Source organism: Phyllobates terribilis, unplaced genomic scaffold, assembly GCF_046119375.1.
Source record: "Phyllobates terribilis strain yellow unplaced genomic scaffold, ASM4611937v1 Scaffold_5__5_contigs__length_657084704, whole genome shotgun sequence".
Taxonomy (NCBI): Eukaryota; Metazoa; Chordata; class Amphibia; order Anura; family Dendrobatidae; genus Phyllobates; species Phyllobates terribilis.
Window position 1 is genome coordinate 110266899 of NW_027362765.1, and position 22985 is coordinate 110289883.

The 22985-nt window shown below is 42.9% G+C and overlaps 1 protein-coding gene across 10 annotated transcripts in view; it reads right to left on the reverse strand.

The window, feature by feature from the left end:
- Positions 1-22985, reverse strand: part of BCAS1 (brain enriched myelin associated protein 1) — a 148077-nt gene that overhangs the window by 46922 nt on the left and 78170 nt on the right. For all 10 annotated transcript variants that reach the window (XM_073682751.1, XM_073682755.1, XM_073682753.1 and 7 more), the window contains exons 5-6: positions 16881-16994; positions 2214-2276 (exon numbers count right to left, since the gene is read on the reverse strand). In XM_073682751.1, coding sequence (XP_073538852.1) covers positions 2214-2276; positions 16881-16994 — 177 coding nt within the window. The remainder of the gene's footprint in view (positions 1-2213; positions 2277-16880; positions 16995-22985) is intronic.

Below are 22985 nucleotides of genomic sequence, written 5' to 3' on the forward strand. Positions count from 1 at the left end.
CGAAAAACAGAGCATTCCCTGATCAATTTTGCTATCACGATAATATAACATATAATATGTAATCACAAGCAAACGGGAATTAAAGAAAAAACTGTGGGATCAGTTTATGAGAAGGTAACAAATTTTATTTTAATATAATAGATATACAGCTTAGAGAATATCGGTTAAAATCGTTTGGAATGACAGAAAATACTGCAATGGTACTATAGAAAGACTGCTAAAAATAATCCAGCACACATAGAAAAGAAAGACACATAGGATCCTGCTCAAACTACATATAGCTTCCCAGTAAGGCTGCTTAATTGAATAGCAAAGCAATAAATACAAAGCCTGGCAATCAATCAAAAGAGTAAATAGTATGCGGCATAATTGTGTCTTATCTGCATAATTAACTTAGAATCATAGTATATATGGAATAGGTGTAAACAGGAGTCCGTGCAACAGCCACGGATCCTATTCACATTGCATACAGCTTCTCAATAAAGTCAACTCTGGGGTATTAGAAAGGTGTCAGAGTATATACTAAACAATCAATCGAGAAGTTAGTAGTGTGCGGCCCAATTCTGTCTTGTCCACAAGTCAGAGACAAGATCAAGACAAATATAGAACATGGGAATACCTTGAATCATGATGTAGTGGAGAGCTGGTTATGAAGGACCCGTGTGACAGCGTCAGGAGGCGACGAAGCCGGAAGGTGAAACGCGCGTCTGACTCTTTCTATAGTACCATTGCAGTATTTTCTGTCATTCCAAACGATTTTAACCGATATTCTCTTAGCTGTATATCTATTATATTAAAATAAAATTTGTTACCTTCTTATAAACTGATCCCACAGTTTTTTCTTTAATTCCCGTTTGCTTGTGATTACATATTATATGTTATATTATCGTGATAGCAAAATTGATCAGGGAATGCTCTGTTTTTCGGCTCTTTATTCGAATTGGGACTGTTTTCACTTTTAGTGAATACTTTTATAGGTTTATATTTTTGCCTATTTAATCCGGCTCCGCCCTCCTGGTCTTGCTGGACTTCATTGTATTTACTACTCTTGAGCTAGCTTGGTGCTCTGTTGCCGTTCTCTGTTAGTTTTGCTAGGTCTTCTGACCTCTATGCTTTTTGTTGTGTGTTTGTCTTTGACTGCTACTATTTCTGCTAGGAGGTGTCCAACTTATCCCAGTCCCTAGTTCTTGTAGGGATCCCTCCCTCACATCTATAGGTCTTCGTACAGACTAGCCGAGGACTTTAGCGGGTCTGATCGCAGGATCAGGTTCCCCGTTACATCGTAGGGATCTAGTTTAGTTCTATTGTAGGGACAGCTCTCCTGTCTTTCCTTAGTCCCTGTAGCAGATCATAACAATCACTATACACAGAGAATATATAACTTATACCAGCAGTACATATATAATTATATACAGAATATACCCAGGTTATACCAGCATGCCCATATCACTATATATAAGATGTATAACTTATACCAGGTGTACATATATAATTATATACATAATATACCCAGATTATACCAGCATGCTCCATATCACTATATACAAGATGTATAATTTATACCAGCTGTACATATATAATTATATACAGAATATACCGAGATTATACCAGCATGCTCCATATCACTGTATACAGAAGATGTATAACTTATACCAGCTGTACATATATAATTATATACAGAATATACCCAGGTTATACCAGCATGCTCCATATCACTATATACAGAAGATGTATAACTTATACCAGCTGTACATATATAATTATATACAGAATATACCCGGGTTATACCAGCATGCTCCATATCACTATATACAGAAGATGTATAACTTATACCAGCTGTACATATATAATTATATACAGAATATACCCAGGTTACACCAGCATGCTCCATATCACTATATACAAGATGTATAATTTATACCAGCTGTATATATATAATTATATACAGAATATACTCGGGTTATACCAGTATGCTCCATATCACTATATACAAAATGTATACCTTATACCAGCTGTATATACTGTACATAATTAAATACAGGAGATGTCCAGGTTATATCAGCATTCTCTATAACTATATACAAAAGATACTTAACATAATGGAGCTTGTACAGCTCATCCACAATCTTCTACACATAAGTTTACAAGAAAATTGTCATTCATTATGGGCGCACATAAGTCAGAGAAGCATGGGGGATGAAAACTTTCCATACCTTGTCTGCTCCCTCAGTCTTCACCTCCTCTTCAGATTTTGATAACGACTTATTGGGTGTGACCTAAAAATGAAACATTTTTACTAAAGCAATGAATTGTCTCTTGGCTAGATAGAAGTGAATCAATCCCCCAAATCAACTCCTAAAACACCAATTTTAAATATGAATGGCATCAGGATTAAGAAGATGGAATAGCGCCCCTAGTGGGCACGTATTATGTGCATGAAATTTAAAAAAATACTCTTGCTCAGGGCATGCTGAAATTTGTAGCTCTGAAACATATGAGTGTAAAAGGCCGAGTAACTAAACTAGTGGAACAAGCCCTAAAACTCTCTAATTTTATTGGTATATTGTAAAAGGTATAACTTATATTGTTTATTAATAACTTTGTTTATTAACAAATAAGAAGTTAAAATATTGTATTACGTGCTAGGAAGAATATAATGGACTGATATTTATAGGGCTTCCTGCACCTGGGTTAACTATTATAGACAGTAGTCCAGAACACTAACTACCGTATATATTTGTACAATTGCCGTGTTGGAGAACAATGCGGTGTTCCATAAGCTTGACGACAAAAATAGAAGGAATATGTAATATGTGGGTGGTACGTACACCAATATGAAGAAAAATAATGGGACACACGTCTTTAAGGGAATCTGTCAGCAGATTTTTGCTATGTAATCTGACAGCACCATAATGTATGGACAGAGACTTTAATTCCAGCGATTTATCACTTCGTTTAACCCCTTAAGCCCCGAGGGTGGTTTGCACGTTAATGACCAGGCCAATTTTTACAATTCTGACCACTGTCACTTTATGAGGTAATTACTCTGGAACGCTTCAACGGATCCCCCTGATTCTGAGATTGTTTTTTCGTGACATATTGTACTTCATGATTGTGGAAACATTTCTTCGATATCACTTGCGTTTATTTGTGAAAAAAAACGGAAATTTGGTGAAAATTTTGAAAATTTTGCAATTTTCAAAATTTGAATTTTTAAGCCCTGAAATCAGAGAGATATGTCACACAAAAGAGTTAATAAATAACATTTCCCACATGTCTACTTTACATCAGCACAATTTTGGAACCAAAATTTTTTTTTGTTAGGGAGCTATAAGGGTTAAAAGTTGACCAGCGATTTCTCATTTTTCCAACAAAATTTACAAAACCATTTTTTTAGGGACCACATCACATTTGAAGTCACTTTGAGAGGTCTTTATGACAGAAAATACCCAAAAGTGACACCATTCTAAAAACTGCACTCCTCAAGGTGCCACATTCCACATTCAAGAACTTTATTAACCCTTCAGGTGCTTCACAGGAATTTTTTGAACGTGGAAGAAAAAAATGAACATTTAACTTTTTTCACAAAAATGTTACTTTAGACCCAATTTGTTTTATTTTCACAGGGGTAACAAGAAAAAATGGACCCCAAAATTTGTTGTGCAATTTCCCCTGGGCACACAGATACCCAATATTTGGGGAAAAAACACTGTTTGGGCGCACGGCAGGGCTCGGAAAGGAAAGAGCGCCATTTGACTTTTTGATTGTAAAACTTGCTTGAATAATTAGCGGACGCCATGTTGTGTTTGGAGAGCCCCTGTGTGCCCAAACTTTGGAGCTCCCCCACAAGTGACCCCATTTTGGAAACTAGACCCCCCAATGCACCTTTCTAGATGCATAGTGAGCACTTGGAACCCCCAGGTGCTTCACAAATTGATTCGTAAAAATGAAAAAGTGAAAAAAAAAACACTTTTTCATTTTTACGAATCAATTTGTGAAGCACCTGGGGGTTCCAAGTGCTCACTATGCATCTAGATAGGTGCCTTGGGGGGTCTAGTTTCCAAAATGGGGTCACTTGTGGGGGAGCTACAGTGTTTGGGCACACAGGGACTCTCCAAATGCAACATGGTATCCGCTAACAAATTGAATGGAAAATCGCCTCAAATTGTTAGCGGACACCACGTTGCGTTTGGAGAGCCCCTCTGTGCCCAAACTTTGGAGCTCCCCCACAAGTGACCCCATTTTGGAAACTAGACCCCCCAAGGCACCTATCTAGATTCATAGTGAGCACTTGGAACCCCAGGTGCTTCACAAATTGATTCATAAAAATGAAAAAGTGTTTTTTTTTCACTTTTTCATTTTTACAAATCAATTTGTGAAGCACCTGGGGGTTCCAAGTGCTCACTATGCATCTAGATAGGTGCCTTGGGGGGTCTAGTTTCCAAAATGGGGTCACTTGTGGGGGAGCTCCAAAGTTTGGGCACACAGGGGCTCTCCAAACGCAACATGGTGTCCGCTAACAATTTGAGCCGACAATTTGTTAGCGGATATCATGTTGCATTTGGAGAGTCCCTGTGTGCCCAAACATTGGAGCTCCCCCACAAGTGACCCCATTTTGAAAATTTGGGCAGACAGGGGCTCTCCAAACGCAATATGGCGTCCGCTAACAATTTGAGCCGATTTTCCATTCAATTCATTAGCGGACACCATGTCGCGTTTGGAGAGCCCGTGATGTGCCTAAACAGTGGAGCTCCCCCACAAGTGTCCCCATTTTGGAAACTATACCCCTCAAGGATTTTATTAAGGTGTATAGTGAACATTTTGAACCCAGAGGTACGGCACAGAATTTGTTTACATTAGGTCATCATATTGAATAAGTTGTCATTATTGTTGAGCGCAAGTGCTCGCTACTTGAGTTTGCATCGGGTACTCAGGTATGCACCATGTACAGCGTGTGCTCAAGTGACATGCTCGAGTCCCTGCTCCGCATGTTTCACGGTTATTAGACACCCAAAAAAAAAACATGCGGGGATCGCTCGTGCATGGCAGGCAATCCCCGTAAAGTTTTTTTGGCCGCGAAGCATATGGGGCAGAGACTTGAGCATGTCACTCAAATACCCACGATACTCAATGCATACCAGAGCACCCGATGCAAACTCAAGTAGCGAGCACTTGGGCTCAACACTAGTCGCCATATCGTCATCTTTTTTTCTTACTTTTGAAAAAAATCCTAACCCTAGCACAACCCTAACCATAGCACAACCCTAACCATAGCACAACCCTAACCATAGCACAACCCTAGCCCCAGCACAATCCTAGCCCCAGCACAACCCTAGCCCCAGCACAACCCTAGCCCCAAACCCAGCCCTAACCCTAGCCCAATCCTAACCCAAGAGTTTATTTTTGACGCCGTTCCTTGTGCGGTATAAGTGATTAGACGACTTTATTCTTCAGGTCGGTGTGATTACAGCAATGCTAGAATCATATGGGGTTTTTATGACTGACAGCTGTCACACACTAAAAGACGCATTTTTTGTAAAATCTAGTTTTTGCATCGCCATATTTTGAGAGCTATAATTTTTCCAGATTTTGGCAGACAGTCATGTGACGGCTCGTTTTTTGCGGGATGACTTGACGTTGTTATTGGTGCCATTTTCAGGCACGTGACATTTTTTGATCACTTTCTATTCCGATTTTTGGGAGGCAGAATAAACAAAAACCAACAATTCAGGAATTTTTTTTTTTTTTTATTCTGTTCCGCGTGTGGTAAAATTGATGAGGTAGCTTTATTCTTCGGGTCAGTACGTTTACAGCGGTACCACATTTGTATCATTTTTCTATGTTTTGGCGCTTATACACAATAAAAGCTATTTTATAGAAAAAAATATTTTTTAGCATCGCTTTATTCTGAGAGCTATAACTTTTTTATTTTTCGGCTGATGGAGCTGTATGGCGGCTTGTTTTTTGCGGGACGAAATGACGTTTTCAGCGGTACCATTTTTATTTATATGCGTCTTTTTGATCGCGTGTTATTCCACTTTTTGTTTGGCGGTATGGTGATAAAGCATTGTTTTTTGCTTCGTTTTTTTTTTTTTTTTTTTTTTTACCGTGTTCACTGAAGGGGTTAACTAGTGGGACAGTTTTATAGGTCAGGTTGTTCCGGACGCGGCGATACCAAATATGTGTACTTTTATTGTTTTTTTTTTTTTTTTTTATAATAATATTTATTGATGGGTACATTATATTTTTATTTTTGGTGGATTATTTTTTTTATTTTTTTTATATATTTTTGCAATTTTTTTATTTTTTTTTCCACTTTCAGACAGTTTATACACTTTATTACTTTGTCCCACTCTGGGACTTTCACTTTTTTTTCTCTGATCGCCTGCATGGCATAGGAATGGAGCACCATCCCTATGCCATGCAGGCTGTCAGCGGTGCACAGTGTGAAGATTGTTTGGAGATGCACTGCGCATGTCCAAACAATCTTCCTGCTGTCTGGTGACCCGGATGTTGTCATGACGACATCGGGTCGTCATGGCAACACCCGGGAAGCCTTTGCAGACTGCGCTGGAAGCCGGAAGAGGAGGTGAGTATCGCCGATCACCTCCCCTTGCCCCCGCAATGCCGCGATCGACTTCGATCGCAGCATCGCAGGGGTTAATGTGCTGGGAGCGGTGCAGGACCGCTCCCTGCACATAGTACCGGGTGTCAGCTGTGACAATCAGCTGACACCCGGCGGCGATCGCGCCCGCACAGCCTGTGTGCGCGCGCGATCGCGATGACGTACTAATACGGGTCTGGCTCTTAAGTCCCAGGGCACAGACGCGTATTAGTACGTCAGATGTTGTTAAGGGGTTAATTGGTGCAGCAGTTGTGATAGAATCACAGTTTTCTCTGCTGCAGATCTAGCAGAGCTCAGAATGCAGAGCTGTGTGTAACCCCACCCACAGCTTTCTGTGTACACTGTATATTGACAGATACAGATATATTGGTGAGGGCGTGGTTGGACCAGGAAGCACGAGACAACTAGTCATCTAGTAATCTCCTGCTGATAAAATACTGACTTTATTGCAACAGCAAAACACAGCCTAGCAAGTGATATATTGCTGGAAGCAGGGTCACTGCCCCTATATCATGGTGCTCTTGGATTCTACAACAAAAACTTAGTGACAGATTTAATCTTATTGCCCCCGGGGTATAACATCCGGCCTATCACCATGCCTTCTGCCATTACTAACGTGTGACAAAGTGACTGGTGGTAAAGAGCTCACCGATACTAGCGGGATCCTGTAATACCATGCTAATGGTGTATAAGTTAGTTTTTGAAATTTGTTTCCTCCTAATTCTTCCCCCATCACCTGTGAGTGATATTATTGAGAAGTGGAGGGAACCTCAGCGACTCAGCCATGAAGTGGAGACCACATAATGTTACAGAGCGGGGTCACCGAGTGCTGGGGAGAAGAGGGCAAAAAACTCACAAATGCTCTGCTGACTCCATAACTGCAGAGTCCAGACCTCCTCTGGTATAAACAGCAGCACAAACACTGTGCAGCAAGAGCTTCATTACATGGGGTTCCATGGTCGAGTAGATGCATGCAGCCTTACATCACCAGGCACAATGGCAAGTGTCAGATGGGGTGGTGTAAGGCCGCCACCACTGGACTCAGGGGCAGTGGGAACGTGTTCTGTGCATTGATGGATCACACTTCTCTATCTGGCATATGATGGATGAGTCTGGGTTTAGCAACATTAACTGCCTGACTGCATTGTGCCAGCTGAAAAGTTTGGTGGAAGAGGGATAATGCTATGGAGTTATTTTTCTGGGGTCGGCCTCATCTTCTTGCTTTCTGCTTTCAGTGAAGGGAAGCTTAATGCTTCAACATACAAGACACTTTGGAAAATTGCAGCTTCCATCTTTGTGCAAACAGTTTAGGGAATGTCCTTGTCTGTTCTCCATGACTGTGCTGCACTGAACTAGAAAGAGATCGAGAGTCCGGCCCTCTCCTCCAACATCAGTGTCTGAGTGTCTGGAAACTGTTACAGTTGCAAAGGAGGGGGAAAACTCCATCTTAATGTCTCCAGATTTAGAATGGGAGGTCATAAAAGTTCCTGCTGGTGTAATGTGGAGGATGCACAATACTTCAATAGTTTTTCAATGTAATGTACCTTGTACACTATCAGGCCTCAGGACTTGAGGAAACATCAATGCCGGAGCTGAATGATGTGTGACCTAGGATATATATATATATATATATATAATATATATATATATATATATATACATATTACACTGGCGGAGCAGACAGCAAAGGGCAAGAACAATAAATAGGCCCTTTGCAGGCCAAGAGCTCCTAAAATTGCAAAATTGCACATGCATTGGAGGTAGAAATTAACCTCTTACCTCTTGGGCCCCTGATATGTCCGCCCCTGATAAAAATACTGTATTCATATATATATATAAATATATATACAGTACAGACCAAAAGTTTGGACACACCTTCTCATTTAAAGATTTTTCTGTATTTTCATGACTATGAAAATTGTACATTCACACTGAAGGCATCAAAACTATGTATTAACACATGTGGAATTATATACTTAACAAAAAATTGTGAAACAACTGAAAATATGTCTTATATTCTAGGTTCTTCAAAGTAGCCACCTTTTGCTTTGATGACTGCTTTGCACACTCTTGGCATTCTCTTGATGAGCTTCAAGAGGTAGTCACCGGAAATGGTCTTCCAACAATCTTGAAGGAGTTCCCAGAGATGCTTAGCACTTGTTGGCCCTTTTGCCTTCACTCCGCGGTCCAGCTCACCCCAAACCATCTCGATTGGGTTCAGGTCTGGTGAATGTGGAGGCCAGGTCATCTGGCATAGCACCCCATCACTCTCCTACTTGGTCAAATAGCCCTTACACAGCCTGGAGGTGTGTTTGGGGTCATTGTCCTGTTGAAAAATAAATGATGGTCCAACTAAACGCAAACCTGATGGAATAGATTGCCGCTGCAAGATGCTGTGGTAGCCATGCTGGTTCAGTATGCTTTCAATTTTGAATAAATCCCCAACAGTGTCACCAGCAAAGCACCCCCACACCATCACACCTCCTCCTCCATGCTTCACGGTGGGAACCAGGCATGTAGAGTCCATCCGTTCACCTTTTCTGCGTCTCACAAAGACACGGTGGTTGGAACCAAAGATCTCAAATTTGGACTCATCAGACCAAAGCACATATTTCCACTGGTCTAATGTCCATTCCTTGTGTTCTTTAGCCTAAACTGGTCACTTCTGCTTGTTGCCTGTCCTTAGCAGTGGTTTCCTAGCAGCTATTTTACCATGAAGGCCTGCTGCACAAAGTCTCCTCTTAACAGTTGTTAAAGAGATGTGTCTGCTGCTAGAACTCTGTGTGGTATTAACCTGGTCTCTAATCTGAGCTGCTGTTAACCTGCGATTTCTGAGGCTGGTGACTCAGATAAACTTATCCTCAGAAGCAGAGGTGACTCTTGGTCTTCCTTTCCTGGGGCGGTCCACATGTGAGCCAGTTTCCTTGTAGCGATTGATGATTTTGCAACTGCACTTGGGGACACTTTCAAAGTTTTCCCAATTTTTCGCACTAACTGACCTTCATTTCTTAAAGTAATGATGGCCACTCGTTATTCTTTACTTAGCTGCTTTTTTCTTGCCATAATACAAATTCTAAGAGTCTATTCAGTAGGACTATCAGCTGTGTATCCACCTGACTTCTGCACAACACAACTGATGATCCCAACCCCATTTATAAGGCAAGAAATCCCACTTATTAAACCTGACAGGGCACACCTGTGAAGTGAAAACCATTTCCGGTGACTACCTCTTGAAGCTCATCAAGAGAATGCCAAGAGTGTGCAAAGCAGACATCAAAGCAAAAGGTGGCTACTTTGAAGAACCTAGAATATAAGCCATTTTTTCAGTTGTTTCACACTTTTTTGTTAAGTATATAATTCCACATGTGTTAATTCATAGTTTTGATGCCTTCAGTGTGAATGTACAATTCTCATAGTCATGAAAATACAGAAAAATCTTTAAATGAGAAGGTGTGTCCAAACTTTTGGTCTGTACTGTATATATATATATATATATATATATATATATATATATATATATATATATATATACACTGCTCAAAAAAATAAAGGGAACACTTAAACAACCTAATGTAACTCCAAGTGAATCAAGCTTCTGTGAAATCAAACTGTCCACTTAGGAAGCAACACTGATTGACAATCAATTTCACATGCTGTTGTGCAAATGGAATAGACAATAGATGGAAATTACTGGCAATTATCAAGACACCCTCAATAAAGAAGTGGTTCTGCAGTTGGGAACCACAGACCACATCTCAGTACCAATGCTTTCTGACTGATGTTTTGGTCACTTTTGAATGTTGGTTGTGCTTTCACACTCGTGGTAGCATGAGACGGACTCTACAACCTACCGAAGTTGCTCAGGTAGCGCAGCTCATCCAGGATGGCACATCAATGCGAGCTGCGGCAAGAAGGTTTGCTGTGTCTGTCAGCGTAGTGTCCAAAGGCTGGAGGCGCTACCAGGTGACAGGCCAGTACACCAGGAGACATGGAGGGGGCCGTAGGAGGGCAACAACCCAGCAGCAAGACCGCTACGTCTGCCTTTGCGCAAAGAGGAACAGGAGGAGCACTGCCAGAGCCCTGCAAAATGACATCCAGCAGGCCACAAATGTGCATGTGTCTGCACAAACGGTTAGAAACCGACTCCATGAGGGTGGTATGAGGGTCCAACGTCCACAGATTGGGGTTGTGCTCACAACCCAACACCGTGCAGGACGCTTGGCATTTGCCACAGAACACCAGGATTGGCAAAGTCGCCACTGGTGCTCTGTGCTCTTCACAGATGAAAGCAGGTTCACACTGAGCACATGTGACAGACGTGACAGAGTTTGGAGACGCCGTGGAGAGCGATCTGCTGCCTGCAACATCCTTCAGCATGACCAGTTTGGGGTGGATCAGTAATGGTGTGGGGTTGCATTTCTTTTGAGGGCCGCACAGCCCTCCATGTGCTTGCCAGAGGTAGCCTGACTGCCATTAGGTACCGAGATGAGATCCTCAGACCCCTTGTGAGACCATATGCTGGTGCGGTTGGCCCTGGGTTCCTCCTAGTGCAGGACAATGCCAGACCTCATGTGGCTGGAGTGTGTCAGCAGTTCCTGCAAGATGAAGGCATTGAAGCTATGGACTGGCCCGCCCATTCCCCAGAACTGAATCCGATTGAGCACATCTGGGACATCATGTCTCGCTCCATCCACCAACATCACGTTGCACCACAGACTGTCCAGGAGTTGGTGAATGCTTTAGTCCAGGTCTGGGGGGAGATCCCACAGCAGACCATCCGCAACTTCATCAGGAGCATGCCCAGGTGCTGTAGGGAGGTCATATAGGTACGTGGAGGCCACACACAATACTGAGCCTCATTTTGACTTGTTTTAAGGACATTACATCAAAGTTGGATCAGCCTGTAGTGTGTTTTTCCACTTTAATTTTGGGGGTGACTCCAAATCCAGGCCTCCATTGGTTAATAAATTTGATTTCCATTGATTATTTTTGTGTGATTTTGTTGTCAGCACATTCAACTTTGTACAGAACAAAGTATTCAATGAGAATATTTCATTCATTCAGATCTAGGATGTGTTATTTGAGTGTTCCCTTTATTTTTTTGAGCAGTGTATATATATATATATACATACACACACTGCATAAACATATAAATAAATATATATATACAGTACAGACCAAAAGTTTGGACACACCTTCTCATTTAAATATTTTTCTGTATTTTCATGACTATGAAAATTGTACATTCATACTGAAGGCATCAAAACTATGAATTAACACATGTGGAATTATATACTTAACAAACAAGTGTGAAAGAACTGAAAATATGTCTTATATTCTAGGTTCTTCAAAGTAGCACCTTTTGCTTTGATGACTGCTTTGCACACTCTTGGTATTCTCTTGATGAGCTTTAAGAGGTAGTAACCGGAAATGGTCTTCCAACAATCTTGAAGTAGTTCCCAGAGATGCTTAGCACTTGTTGCCCCTTTTGCCTTCACTCTGCGGTCCACTCACCCAAAACCATCTCGATTGGGTTCAGGTCTGGTGACTGTGGAGGCCAGGTCATCTGGCGTAGCACCCCTTCACTCTCCTTCTTGGTCAAATAGCCCTTAAACAGCCTGGAGGTGTGTTTGGGGTCATTGTCCTGTTGAAAAATAAATGATGGTCCAACTAAACGCAAACCAGATGGAATAGCATGCCGCTGCAAGATGCTGTGGTATCCATGCTGGTTCAGTATGCCTTCAATTTTGTATAAATCCCCAACAGTGTCACCAGCAAAGCACCCCTACACCATCACACCTCCTCCTCCATGCTTCACAGTGGGAACCAGGCATGTAGAGTCCATCCGTTCACCTTTTCTGTGTCGCACAAAGACACGGTGGTTGGAACCAAAGATCTCAAATTTGGACTCATCAGACCAAAGCACAGATTTCCACTGGTCTAATGTCCATTCCTTGTGTTCTTTAGCCCAAACAAGTCTCTTCTGCTTGTTGCCTGTCCTTAGCAGTGGTTTCCTAGCAGCTATTTTACCATGAAGGACTGCTGTACAAAGTCTCCTCTTAACAGTTGTTGAACAGATGTCTCTGCTGCTAGAACTCTGTGTGGCATTAACCTGGTCTCTAATCTGAGCTGCTGTTAACCTGCGATTTCTGAGGCTGGTGACTCGGATAAACTTATCCTCAGAAGTAGAGGTGACTCTTGGTCTTCCTTTCCTGGGGCGGTCCTCATGTGAGCCAGTTTCTTTGTAGCGCTTGATGGTTTTTGCAACTGCACTTGGGGACACTTTCAAAGTTTTCCCAATTTTTCGCACTGACTGACCTTCATTTCTTAAAGTAATGATGGCCACTCGTTTTTCTTTACTTAGCTGCTTTTTTCTTGCCATAATACAAATTCTAACAGTCTATTCACTAGGACTATCAGCTGTGTATCCACCTGACTTCTGCACAACACAACTGATGGTCCCAACCCCATTTATAAGGCAAGAAATCCCACTTATTAAACCTGACAGGGCACACCTGTGAAGTGAAAACCATTTCCGGTGACTACCTCTTGAAGCTCATCAAGAGAATGCCAAGAGTGTGCAAAGCAGTCATCAAAGCAAAAGGTGGCTACTTTGAAGAACCTAGAATATAAGACATATTTTCAGTTGTTTCACACTTTTTTGTGTGAAGTATATAATACCACATGTGTTAATTCATAGTTTTGATGCCTTCAGTGTGAAGGGACATATGTAGCGTGCTCTGATCAGCAGTCATGTGCCCCTAACAGCCGCAGGTGGATTTGTGATCCACCCACCCGCGGCTGTTAACATGTTAAATTTAACATGGCCGCTCTGGAAGCGAGTCACAAACCATTCCCATCAGCATGCCCATCACATGATCGCGGGCCGCCGATGAGTTGGAATGACAACCCGGAGTCTGCAGAAGACCCCTGTGGATGTCATAGCCTATCTGCTATGAGCGCCGCCCTACACATAGCAGGGCTGAACTTCTGCTACACAAGCAGGGCTGAAGCTGAAGCCCTGTTATGTGTAACACAGGCGATCAGATGATTGCAGTTTCTAATCTCCCATGGAGACTATTCAAGCATGTGAAAAGTAAAAAAAAAAAGTTTTTAAAAATATTAAAAAAATATAAAAGTTCAAATCACCCGCCTTTCACTCCATTCAAAATAAAACAATTAAAAAAAAAATCAAAAATACCCATATTTGGTATCGCTTCTTTCAGAATCGCCAGATTTATCAATATAAAAAAATAATTAATCCGATCGGTAAATGGCATAAAGAGAAAAAAATTCAAAACGCCAGAAGTATAGGGTCAAATTAAAACGTTAATAAGGTTGTCCAGGACTTAGGATAGGTCATCAATGTCTGATCGGTGGGGGTGCGACACCCGGCACTTCGCCCGATCAGCTGCTCCTGGTGCGGTAGCCGGCACTGCTCATTTATGGAGCTGCACAGCTCAGCTCTGTCAATGAAATAGTGGTACAGTCTGGTACTGCACATCCACCTCCTATTGATTGGAATAGGGGGTAGATGTACAGTACCCAGCCGCAGCCGCTGTAGGGATGATGGAGCTGCGCTGTGCAGCTTCCTAACTGGGCATATACCCGGCAGCCACCAACGCTAAAACCAGCTGATCAGCGGGGGAGGCGGGTGTCACCGCCACCGATCAGACATTGATGACCTATCCTAAATCCTGGACAACCTTATTAACTTTTTAATTTGACCCTTAATAAAGGATATACCATACGTTATAGGTTGTACAATACACCAATAAACATCACGTTTTAGGGTCTGTTAATAAAGGCTGTCCCACTAGTGCGACTTTGTACCCTTTTAGTTATTCTGTGTTTCCATTTGTATCTATTCCATTCCCAGGCCCTTATCCTTCCCCAGTGTATTTGGGAGCTTGATAGATGGCTGGGCCCACTGATCTAAGGGGTTAAATGTAGAATGATAAACTTTATTGTAACCCTGTTCTTGTTTATTATACAAAGTATTAAAAAAGATACAATGGAAACTCTGGGCACCAGGACACAAGAGTCACAATCACCAAAACACACAGCCACAAAGAGCGCATTGTATGAGCAGTGACATGATGCGCTGCTGATAAGAGAGCAGCACCAGTAGCGACTGGGGTATGACATTTCATGTGCCTGGTAATTAATTCTCTAATGATCTAGGCTAAATGTGCACATAGTAAGGGAAATTTATCGTTTTTATGGCAGAAAAATGGCATTATAAAGGGTGCTAATTTTGTCACAAACCTCATATGAGCAAAAAAGTGCAATGTTTGGCCATTTTTGGTCACTTTTGAAAAGTGCTGAGAAAAGTAGGCATAGGTAGTGGGAGTAGACGAGACCTCGCAGATTGTGCCAGAATACTCTGAATTAAAACTGGTTTATAAAACAGTGTGTGGGTGTCATGAGACTGATCTGGTGAGAGCAATAGCAACGAATTCCTGACTAAATCACAGCAAAGAACTTTCCACAACTCAAAATAATTAACAGTATTTCCCTCTCTATAATAACACAATTCGACAAATTTAGCTAAACTTTCACTGTCTTAACCCCTTAGCGATATATTGTTTCTGATATTTGATAACGCAGACATTGCAATAGTTACCCACAGTCCTATGTAACATCACAGATAATAGATGGGTAATTTTCTCAAGTACAGATAATGTAGTAGATATTAACTGCAGGTCTGTGTAACACCACAGATAACACAGCGATAACTCCCTGAATACAGATAATGTAGTAGATGTTACCTGAAGTCCCATGTAACACCACAGATAACACAGTCATAACTCCCTGAATACAGATAATGTAGTAGATATTAACTGCAGGTCTGTGTAACACCACAGATAACACAGCGATAACTCCCTGAATACAGATAATGTAGTAGATGTTACCTGAAGTCCCATGTAACACCACAGATAACACAGTCATAACTCCCTGAATACAGATAATGTAGTAGATATTAACTGCAGGTCTGTGTAACACCACAGATAACACAGCGATAACTCCCTGAATACAGATAATGTAGTAGATGTTACCTGAAGTCCCATGTAACACCACAGATAACACAGTCATAACTCCCTGAATACAGATAATGTAGTAGATGTTACCTGAAGTCCCATGTAACACCACAGATAACACAGTCATAACTCCCTGAATACAGATAATGTAGTAGATATTAACTGCAGGTCTGTGTAACACCACAGATAACACAGTGATACCTCCCTGAATACAGATAATGTAGTAGATGTTATCTGCAGTCCCATGTAACAACACAGAAAGCACAATGATGACACCCTGAGTACAGATGATGTAGTCGATGTTACATGCAGTCCCGTGTAACACCACAGATAACACAGTGATAACTCCCTGAATACAGAAAATGTAGTAGATGTTATCTGCAGTCCCATGTAACACCACAGAAAGCACAATGATGACACCCTGAGTACAGATAATGTAGTAGATGTTACCTGCAGTCCTGTGTAACACCACAGATAACACACAGTGATACCTCCCTGAATACAGATAATGTAGTAGATGTTACCTGCAGTCCCATGTAACACCACAGATAACACAGCGATAACTCCCTGAATACAGATAATGTAGTAGATGTTGTCTGCAGTCCCATGTAACACCACAGAAAGCACAATGATGACACCCTGAGTACAGATAATGTAGTAGATGTTACATTCAGTCCTGTGAAACACCACAGATAACCCAGTTATAACTCTCACTGATAACTACCTGAGTATGGATAATGTAGTATGTTACCTGCAGTCCCATGTAACACTACAAATAACAGTGATAACTCTGTCAATACAAATAATGTAATGTTACCTACAGTTACCTCTGCATATAGCTAATGTAGTAGATATTATTAGCAGTCCTATGTAACACAACATATAACACAGTGATAACTCTCTGAGTACAAATAATGTAGCAGATGTTACCTGCAGTCCTAAGGAACACCACAGGCAAAATACTGTGCTAACCATTAAGAATGCTAAATGACAAACTCAGCTTCGCTACATTTACCTAGATTCCCTCTGTTACATCTTTAATTTTGCTTACAACACAACTTTTGGTTCAAATAATTGTACTAAAAACCTCCAGCCTGGTGAATGCATTCTCCTCCAGAGTGCAAGCCTTTAGGACTTTCCACAGAACAGCGCCTTAAACTGAACACCTGCCATATGCTAAGCTAGTTTTCAGAAGCAGAAGCCACAATCCTTACCAGGGTCTTGAAGAAGCTCATGACTGGGTGCAGCTCCGCAGGTGGAGTGTTCTCTGTTTCTTCGGATGCACTCTGCTCCTCTGCACTTGCTGCCTGGTCGTAATCATCTACGCTCTGCAGGGAGAGACAGATCCTGTTTATTCAGCTCAGTGCAGCCCTATTCCTTATTTGCCTCATTCCTCTCTCACAATCCTAATTCCTGTCATTCTTGATCCCACATGGGGCGAACAATCGGCCATTGTCAGCTCATTGTTATTGGCCATAATATATTCACAATTTACCAATGGCTCTAGTAACATTCTGTCCTGCTGAACAGAGCCGGCCACAGACATGGAGCAGTCCGCGCGGCCACCCAAACAAATCCCCTTTTCTTTAGCGCAGTTCACCAGTTGCAAGATGGGACACGTGTCCAGGTTATTGGCTCAGACTTCCTCAATGGCCAATTATCCACCAGCTACAAAGCGTCTTCCTTCTCTCATTTGTGTTTGCACGCTCATCACTGAGCAGGGTAGAGTATACAGTGAAACTTCTTTGAGACGACCACCTTCAATTGCGTTGAAAACTTTTTAAATACAGGAATATATAGCTGCATCCCATACTCCCCCAGTTTATATAAGGCCTTTGAGACAAGCGAGTCTTTAGCATAAGGCCCTATCTAAACGTGGTATTCTTGTCATTGGCAGAAGGACTCACACACTGTGTGCAAAAATGTGTGCAAAGTTCCTGACGTTTTTACATGTGTAGCAATAGGGAAATGATAAGTGCATGAACAAAAGAGAAATCTAAATCAAATCAATATTTGGTGTGACCGCCCTTTACCATCAAAGCATCATCAAAGCATCAATTCTTCTATATACGTTTGCACACAGCTTTTGAAGGAACTCGGCAGAGAGGTTGTTCAAATATCAAGGAGAACTAACCACAGATCTTCTGTGGATGTCACTTATGCAAATCCTTGTCTCCTCATATAATCCCAGACAGGCTTGATGATGTGAGATCAGGTCTCTGTTGGGGCCGTATCATCACTTCCAGGACTTCTTGTTCTTCTTTACGCTGGATATAGTCCTTAATGACACTGACTGTATGTTTGGAGTGGTTGTCTTGTTGCAGAATAAATTTGGAGCGAATCAGACACTGTCACGCTTCTACCCAAAGCAAGACGGTGCACGGCAAGACAGGAGGGGGAGGAAGCTCTGCCACTAGGGATGAATATAAGAGGGCACCCCTGATACTTGCCCTACGCCACCCTGAGCTCCCTAGCGTCGCTAAACGGGTTCCTTCACCCCGTGCGACGATCACGTTGCTATCCCTGTCTTACCATAAGTACCACCCTGATTAGTGAGTAGGATAGCAGGAACTCTAGTCCTGCTGTACTGTAGAGACACAGAGGGGAAACAGAAAAGGGATTAAAGAAAACATGAATCATAAAAAAACACTCTCAAACAATCGAGTGGCAAATAGGGAAGGAGAGGGTGAGGCAAACCAAACGGGAATAGAGACTGGGAGACACACACACAAATCAACTACACGTAGATATCTCCTGAAACAACTCCAAATGCCTGCTCCTTTCTCAACTCACTCCTCCAACTTGAAACCAGGTAGTTGCAAGCTATCACTGGCAACAACTGAAGCTTAGAAGAGAATATTTAAACCAGAGGGAAGTGATGAACTCAGAACAACTGAGACACTGAGACAACTTAGGATGGAGAGCTTTAGGAGACAAACAAGACTCTTTAACCCTTGCTAGAATAGAGCAAGGAAAACGTGAACTGCTAATAGGAAGGTGAAGAAGTTCTAAGTAGCTCAGATGTATTTGTAACCAGACGCCGCGATTTTCTGGCCCCACTCTGTTGCGGCATCCCCGTCGAAGATGCCTCCCTGATAGTCTTACATGATATATAAGTGTCTGCCTATATTTCTCAGTATTGAGGACACCATGAATATTGACCAAATCCCTCAAACTTGCCAGGACCCTCCACCATTGTTCGCTGTTCCTGCTGACACTCATTTTTGCACAGCTCTTCAGTGAACATTCTGCCTTTTGTTAAAGCCAATTATTTCACATTCTGACATCAGTCCAGAGCTCCTGCTGTAACTTTTCTGCACCCCAGTTCCTATGTTTCTGTTGAGTCATTTAGCCTTGTTTCCAAGTAAAAGGTATGGTTTTTGACTAAACTTTGATCTTCCAAGAAGACTACTTTTGGGCAAACTATTCTGAACATTAGATGGCACTAACTGAGTTCCACTGGTTGCTAAGATTTCTGAGCTGATGGCACTGCTGAACATCGTCAGATTTTGAATGGAAATAAGTGTCTTTCATCTGCTCCACTAACTTTCCTTAGCTGACCACTGCGTCTCCAGTCCTCAATGTTGCCTATTTCTTGGTGTTCTTCAATGCTGAGAAATACAGGCAGATACTTAATCATCATCATATTCCATCAAGGAGGCATCTGATTGGCTCCAAATTTATTCTGCAGCAGGAAAACGACTCCAAACATATAGCCAATGTCATTAAGAACTATCTCCAGAGTAGAAAAGAACAAAATGTTTGGAATGTCTTTGCTGAGTTACTTAAAAAAATGAGAGCAACTGAACCGAGAAGATTTGATGCTTTGATGGCAAACAGTGGTCACATCAAATATTGATTTTATTTAGATTTCTCTTTTGTTCATTTACTTTGCATCTTGTTAATTGATAAAAGTAAAGTAAAATATTAACACTTCTGCTTTGCTTGCCTTATGCACTGTTATTTGCAGCTTTTTACCACAACTGCCTATTTATATGTTTGCCTTGAAATCTGGTCTTCTAGGGGTTAGTATTCTCAAAGAAGTTAGCCAGTATACACAATAAATGGTAGAACCGGTAACTGTCATAAGAAATTTGGACTGGATAAGAAGGTGGTCTTCACAAAGAGATGCAAAGTGCCGAGGACCATGTGAACCATGATATGGCAATAAAATGGTCAGAAAGCCTACTTTAGTCACGTGATGACTTCCATAGTTTATCGCACATGCTGTTGTTTTCTTTATAAGTTATACTATAGCTACATGAACTCTCTTTCAAAAGTGGAAACTTTACAATTTACTTGTTATTAAAATCCTTTTTACTCTCAAGAACGGAGAGATTTTTAAATCTATATTTTACAGCTCTTTGTCTAAGTTATTGGCCACCTCTGCAGTCATAGACTGTCTAGTCTCCTCAGCAAGGAGCGCAGGGCTTGCAAGCTCTCTGTTATAGAGCTTGTAAGCGCTGCTCTGAAGCTGTCTGGATTGATTAATCCAGCCAGCGCTCTCCTCCAATTTTATAGCTTCCTTTGCTTGCAGTTTAGGAAAAGCACAACGATAGGATCAGCGTCCAAACTGTCAGTCTTTAAGAGTGCACTGCCTACTGGGCAGGCAGGAAGCCTAGAGGCTGGAATCAGTAAGCACCTGGAGAAGACAGAAAGCAAGACAAACCCTTTTGTTTATTCAGGGGCGGACACAGACAGAAGAGGTCCCTGTGCAATAGCAGCATATGGGCCCTTTGCGGACCAATAGCTCTTCATAATGCACAGTTCCATGTGTTTTGGTGATGTAAGAGGGTCTCCTTACCTCTTGAGCTCCTGTGCAGCGACACAGGTTGAATCATCGTTATGTCCGCCCCTAAGCTTATATTGTTATTATATTGCACCTTCTGAAAAATTAAAGCTGATATCGGAATGATTGCTGTCAGTCACTTGCACCAGTTTTAATCTATTTGTCCCACTCCACCTCATCCATGTTTATATTTCACTTGTGAGAAGGTATAGATCTCCTGGTCTCCATGTTTAGTTATTGTCAGGAAGGAATGCGAGTCTTTCTTCTGAATACTCTAATAAATTTTATAGCAGCGATCATAAGTCCCTGGCAGCTGCTGGATTTACTGCAAGCGGCCATAAATGTCATTATCACTATAAACTCTACAAACAAGTCCAGCGCCTTAATCTCTGCTGCTTTCCTGCCTTCACTGCCCTGCAGATGGTGGACTGGGGATTACAAGTTTGTGTATTATGGACTTGACACCCTTTCATGTACATTGTATACACTGGAATTTTCATTTAAAGGGACACTACAGTCATGGCCAAAAGTATTGAGAATGAGACAAATAGTAATTTTTCCAAAGTTTACTGCTTCATTTTTTGTAATGGCAATTTGCATATACTCCTGAATGTCAAAGAGAGATCAGCTTAACAGCAATTACTGTACTTGCAAAGTCAATATTTGCCCAGAAAATGAACTTTAACCCCCAAAACACATTTCAACATCATTGCAGTCCTGCCTTAAAAGGAGCAGCTAACAGCGTTTTAGTGATTGATCCATTAACACAGGTGTGGGTGTTGATGAGGACAGGGCTGGCCATCAATCAGTCATGATTAAGTAAGAATGACATCACTGGACACTTTAAAAGGAGGCTGGTTCTTGGTATCATTGTTTCTCTTCAGTTAACCATGGTTATCTCTAAAGAAACACGTGCAGCCATCATTGCACTGCACAAAAATGGCCTAACAGGGAAGAGTATCGCAGCTACAAAGATTGCACCTCAGTCAACAATCTATCGCGTCATCAAGAACTTCAAGGAGAGAGCTTCCATTGTTGTCAAAAAGGCTCCAGGGCGCCCAAGAAAGACCAGCAAGCGCCAGGACCGTATCTTAAAATTGTTTCAGCTGCGGGATCGGACTACCAGCAGTGCCGAGCTTGCTCAGTGTAGCGTCAGCGTCCCTGCCTCCTGCTAGGCAGGGACGCTGTTCCCCTCACCTCTCCGCTCTGTGCCCGGCATCTTCCTCCCGCTCTGCTGGCAGCTTCCCGGCCACGGTGCTTAGGGCGCGCGTGCGCTCCCCCTCTCTTAAAGGGGCCGCGCGCGCCGTCCTAAGGTGTCCCCGGCCAATGGCCGGAGGACTTCACCATATATAAGGCACCTCCTCCAAAATGGAGGTGCCCGAGCAATGTTGTTGCAAAGCCTTCACTCTGCTTCAGCCCTCAGGTCCCGTTTCCAGTTACCTGCCAGATTCCTGCCTGTTACCTGCCAGTCACCTGTCAGATTCCTGCTTGATACCTGCCAGATATCCGTTTACCTGCTTGCAAGCCTGCGGTCCGACGGTCTGCCTTCCGACACCTGTCAGTCTGTCTATGGACCAGCCTGCCCGCTCACCTGGGAGCGCCCATCTGCTGCCTGCCTGCTAGCCTACCTAGAGGCTCCGCCGTCACTTGTCGTGACCACCTGCCAGTCCAGAGACTCTTGTCTGCTCACCTGGGAGCGCTCATCTGCTACCTGCCTGCTAGCCTACCTGGAGGCTCCGCCGTCACTTGCCGTGACCACCTGCCTGTCCAGAGACTCTCGCCTGCTCACCTAGGAGCGCTCACCTGCTACCTGCTTGCTAGCCTACCTGGAGGCTCTGCCGTCACTAGCCGTGACCACCTGCCTGTCCAGAGACTGTCCCTGTCACTTGCCGTGAGTACCCGTCCTTCTACCCAGAGACTGTCCCTGTCACTTGCCGTGACTACCTGCCCTGCTACCCAGAGACTGTCCCTGTCACTTGCCGTGATTACCTGCCCGTCTTCCCTGGGAGCCACCCGCTTCCTTACAAGGACCGCCCCCTTGTATAGTTGCTCAGAGGTTCCGCCTCCCAGACCCGTTACAGTTTGCTCGGGCCATGGAATCCGGTGGCACCCAAGCTCCCTCGCTCTCGGACCTATGTCATGAACTAGCCCGTCAGAGGTCCCAACAAGAGTCCATCCTGAGTCACCTGCGGAGTGTCAACTCTCGCCTGGACACTCTTGTCTGCTCCACCTGCAACCACCGCTAGTGTCATGACTCGCAACCCGGCAGCGCCGCTGCCCACCAATACCATGGTATCCTGTCCCGGACCCCGGCTTTCTGCACTTCCTCGTTTCGGAGGTGACTCCGCTCAAGCTCGGGGCTTCATAAACCAGTGCACCCTGCACTTTGAACTCTTGTCCCACCAGTTTATCTCCGACCGGTCCAAAGTAGCCTTTATCATGTCCCACCTCACGGGGGAGGCTCTGGCTTGGCTAAATCCTCTGTGGGAGAGAGGAGATCCCCTGGTGTCCGACCTGCCAGCCTTTCTCA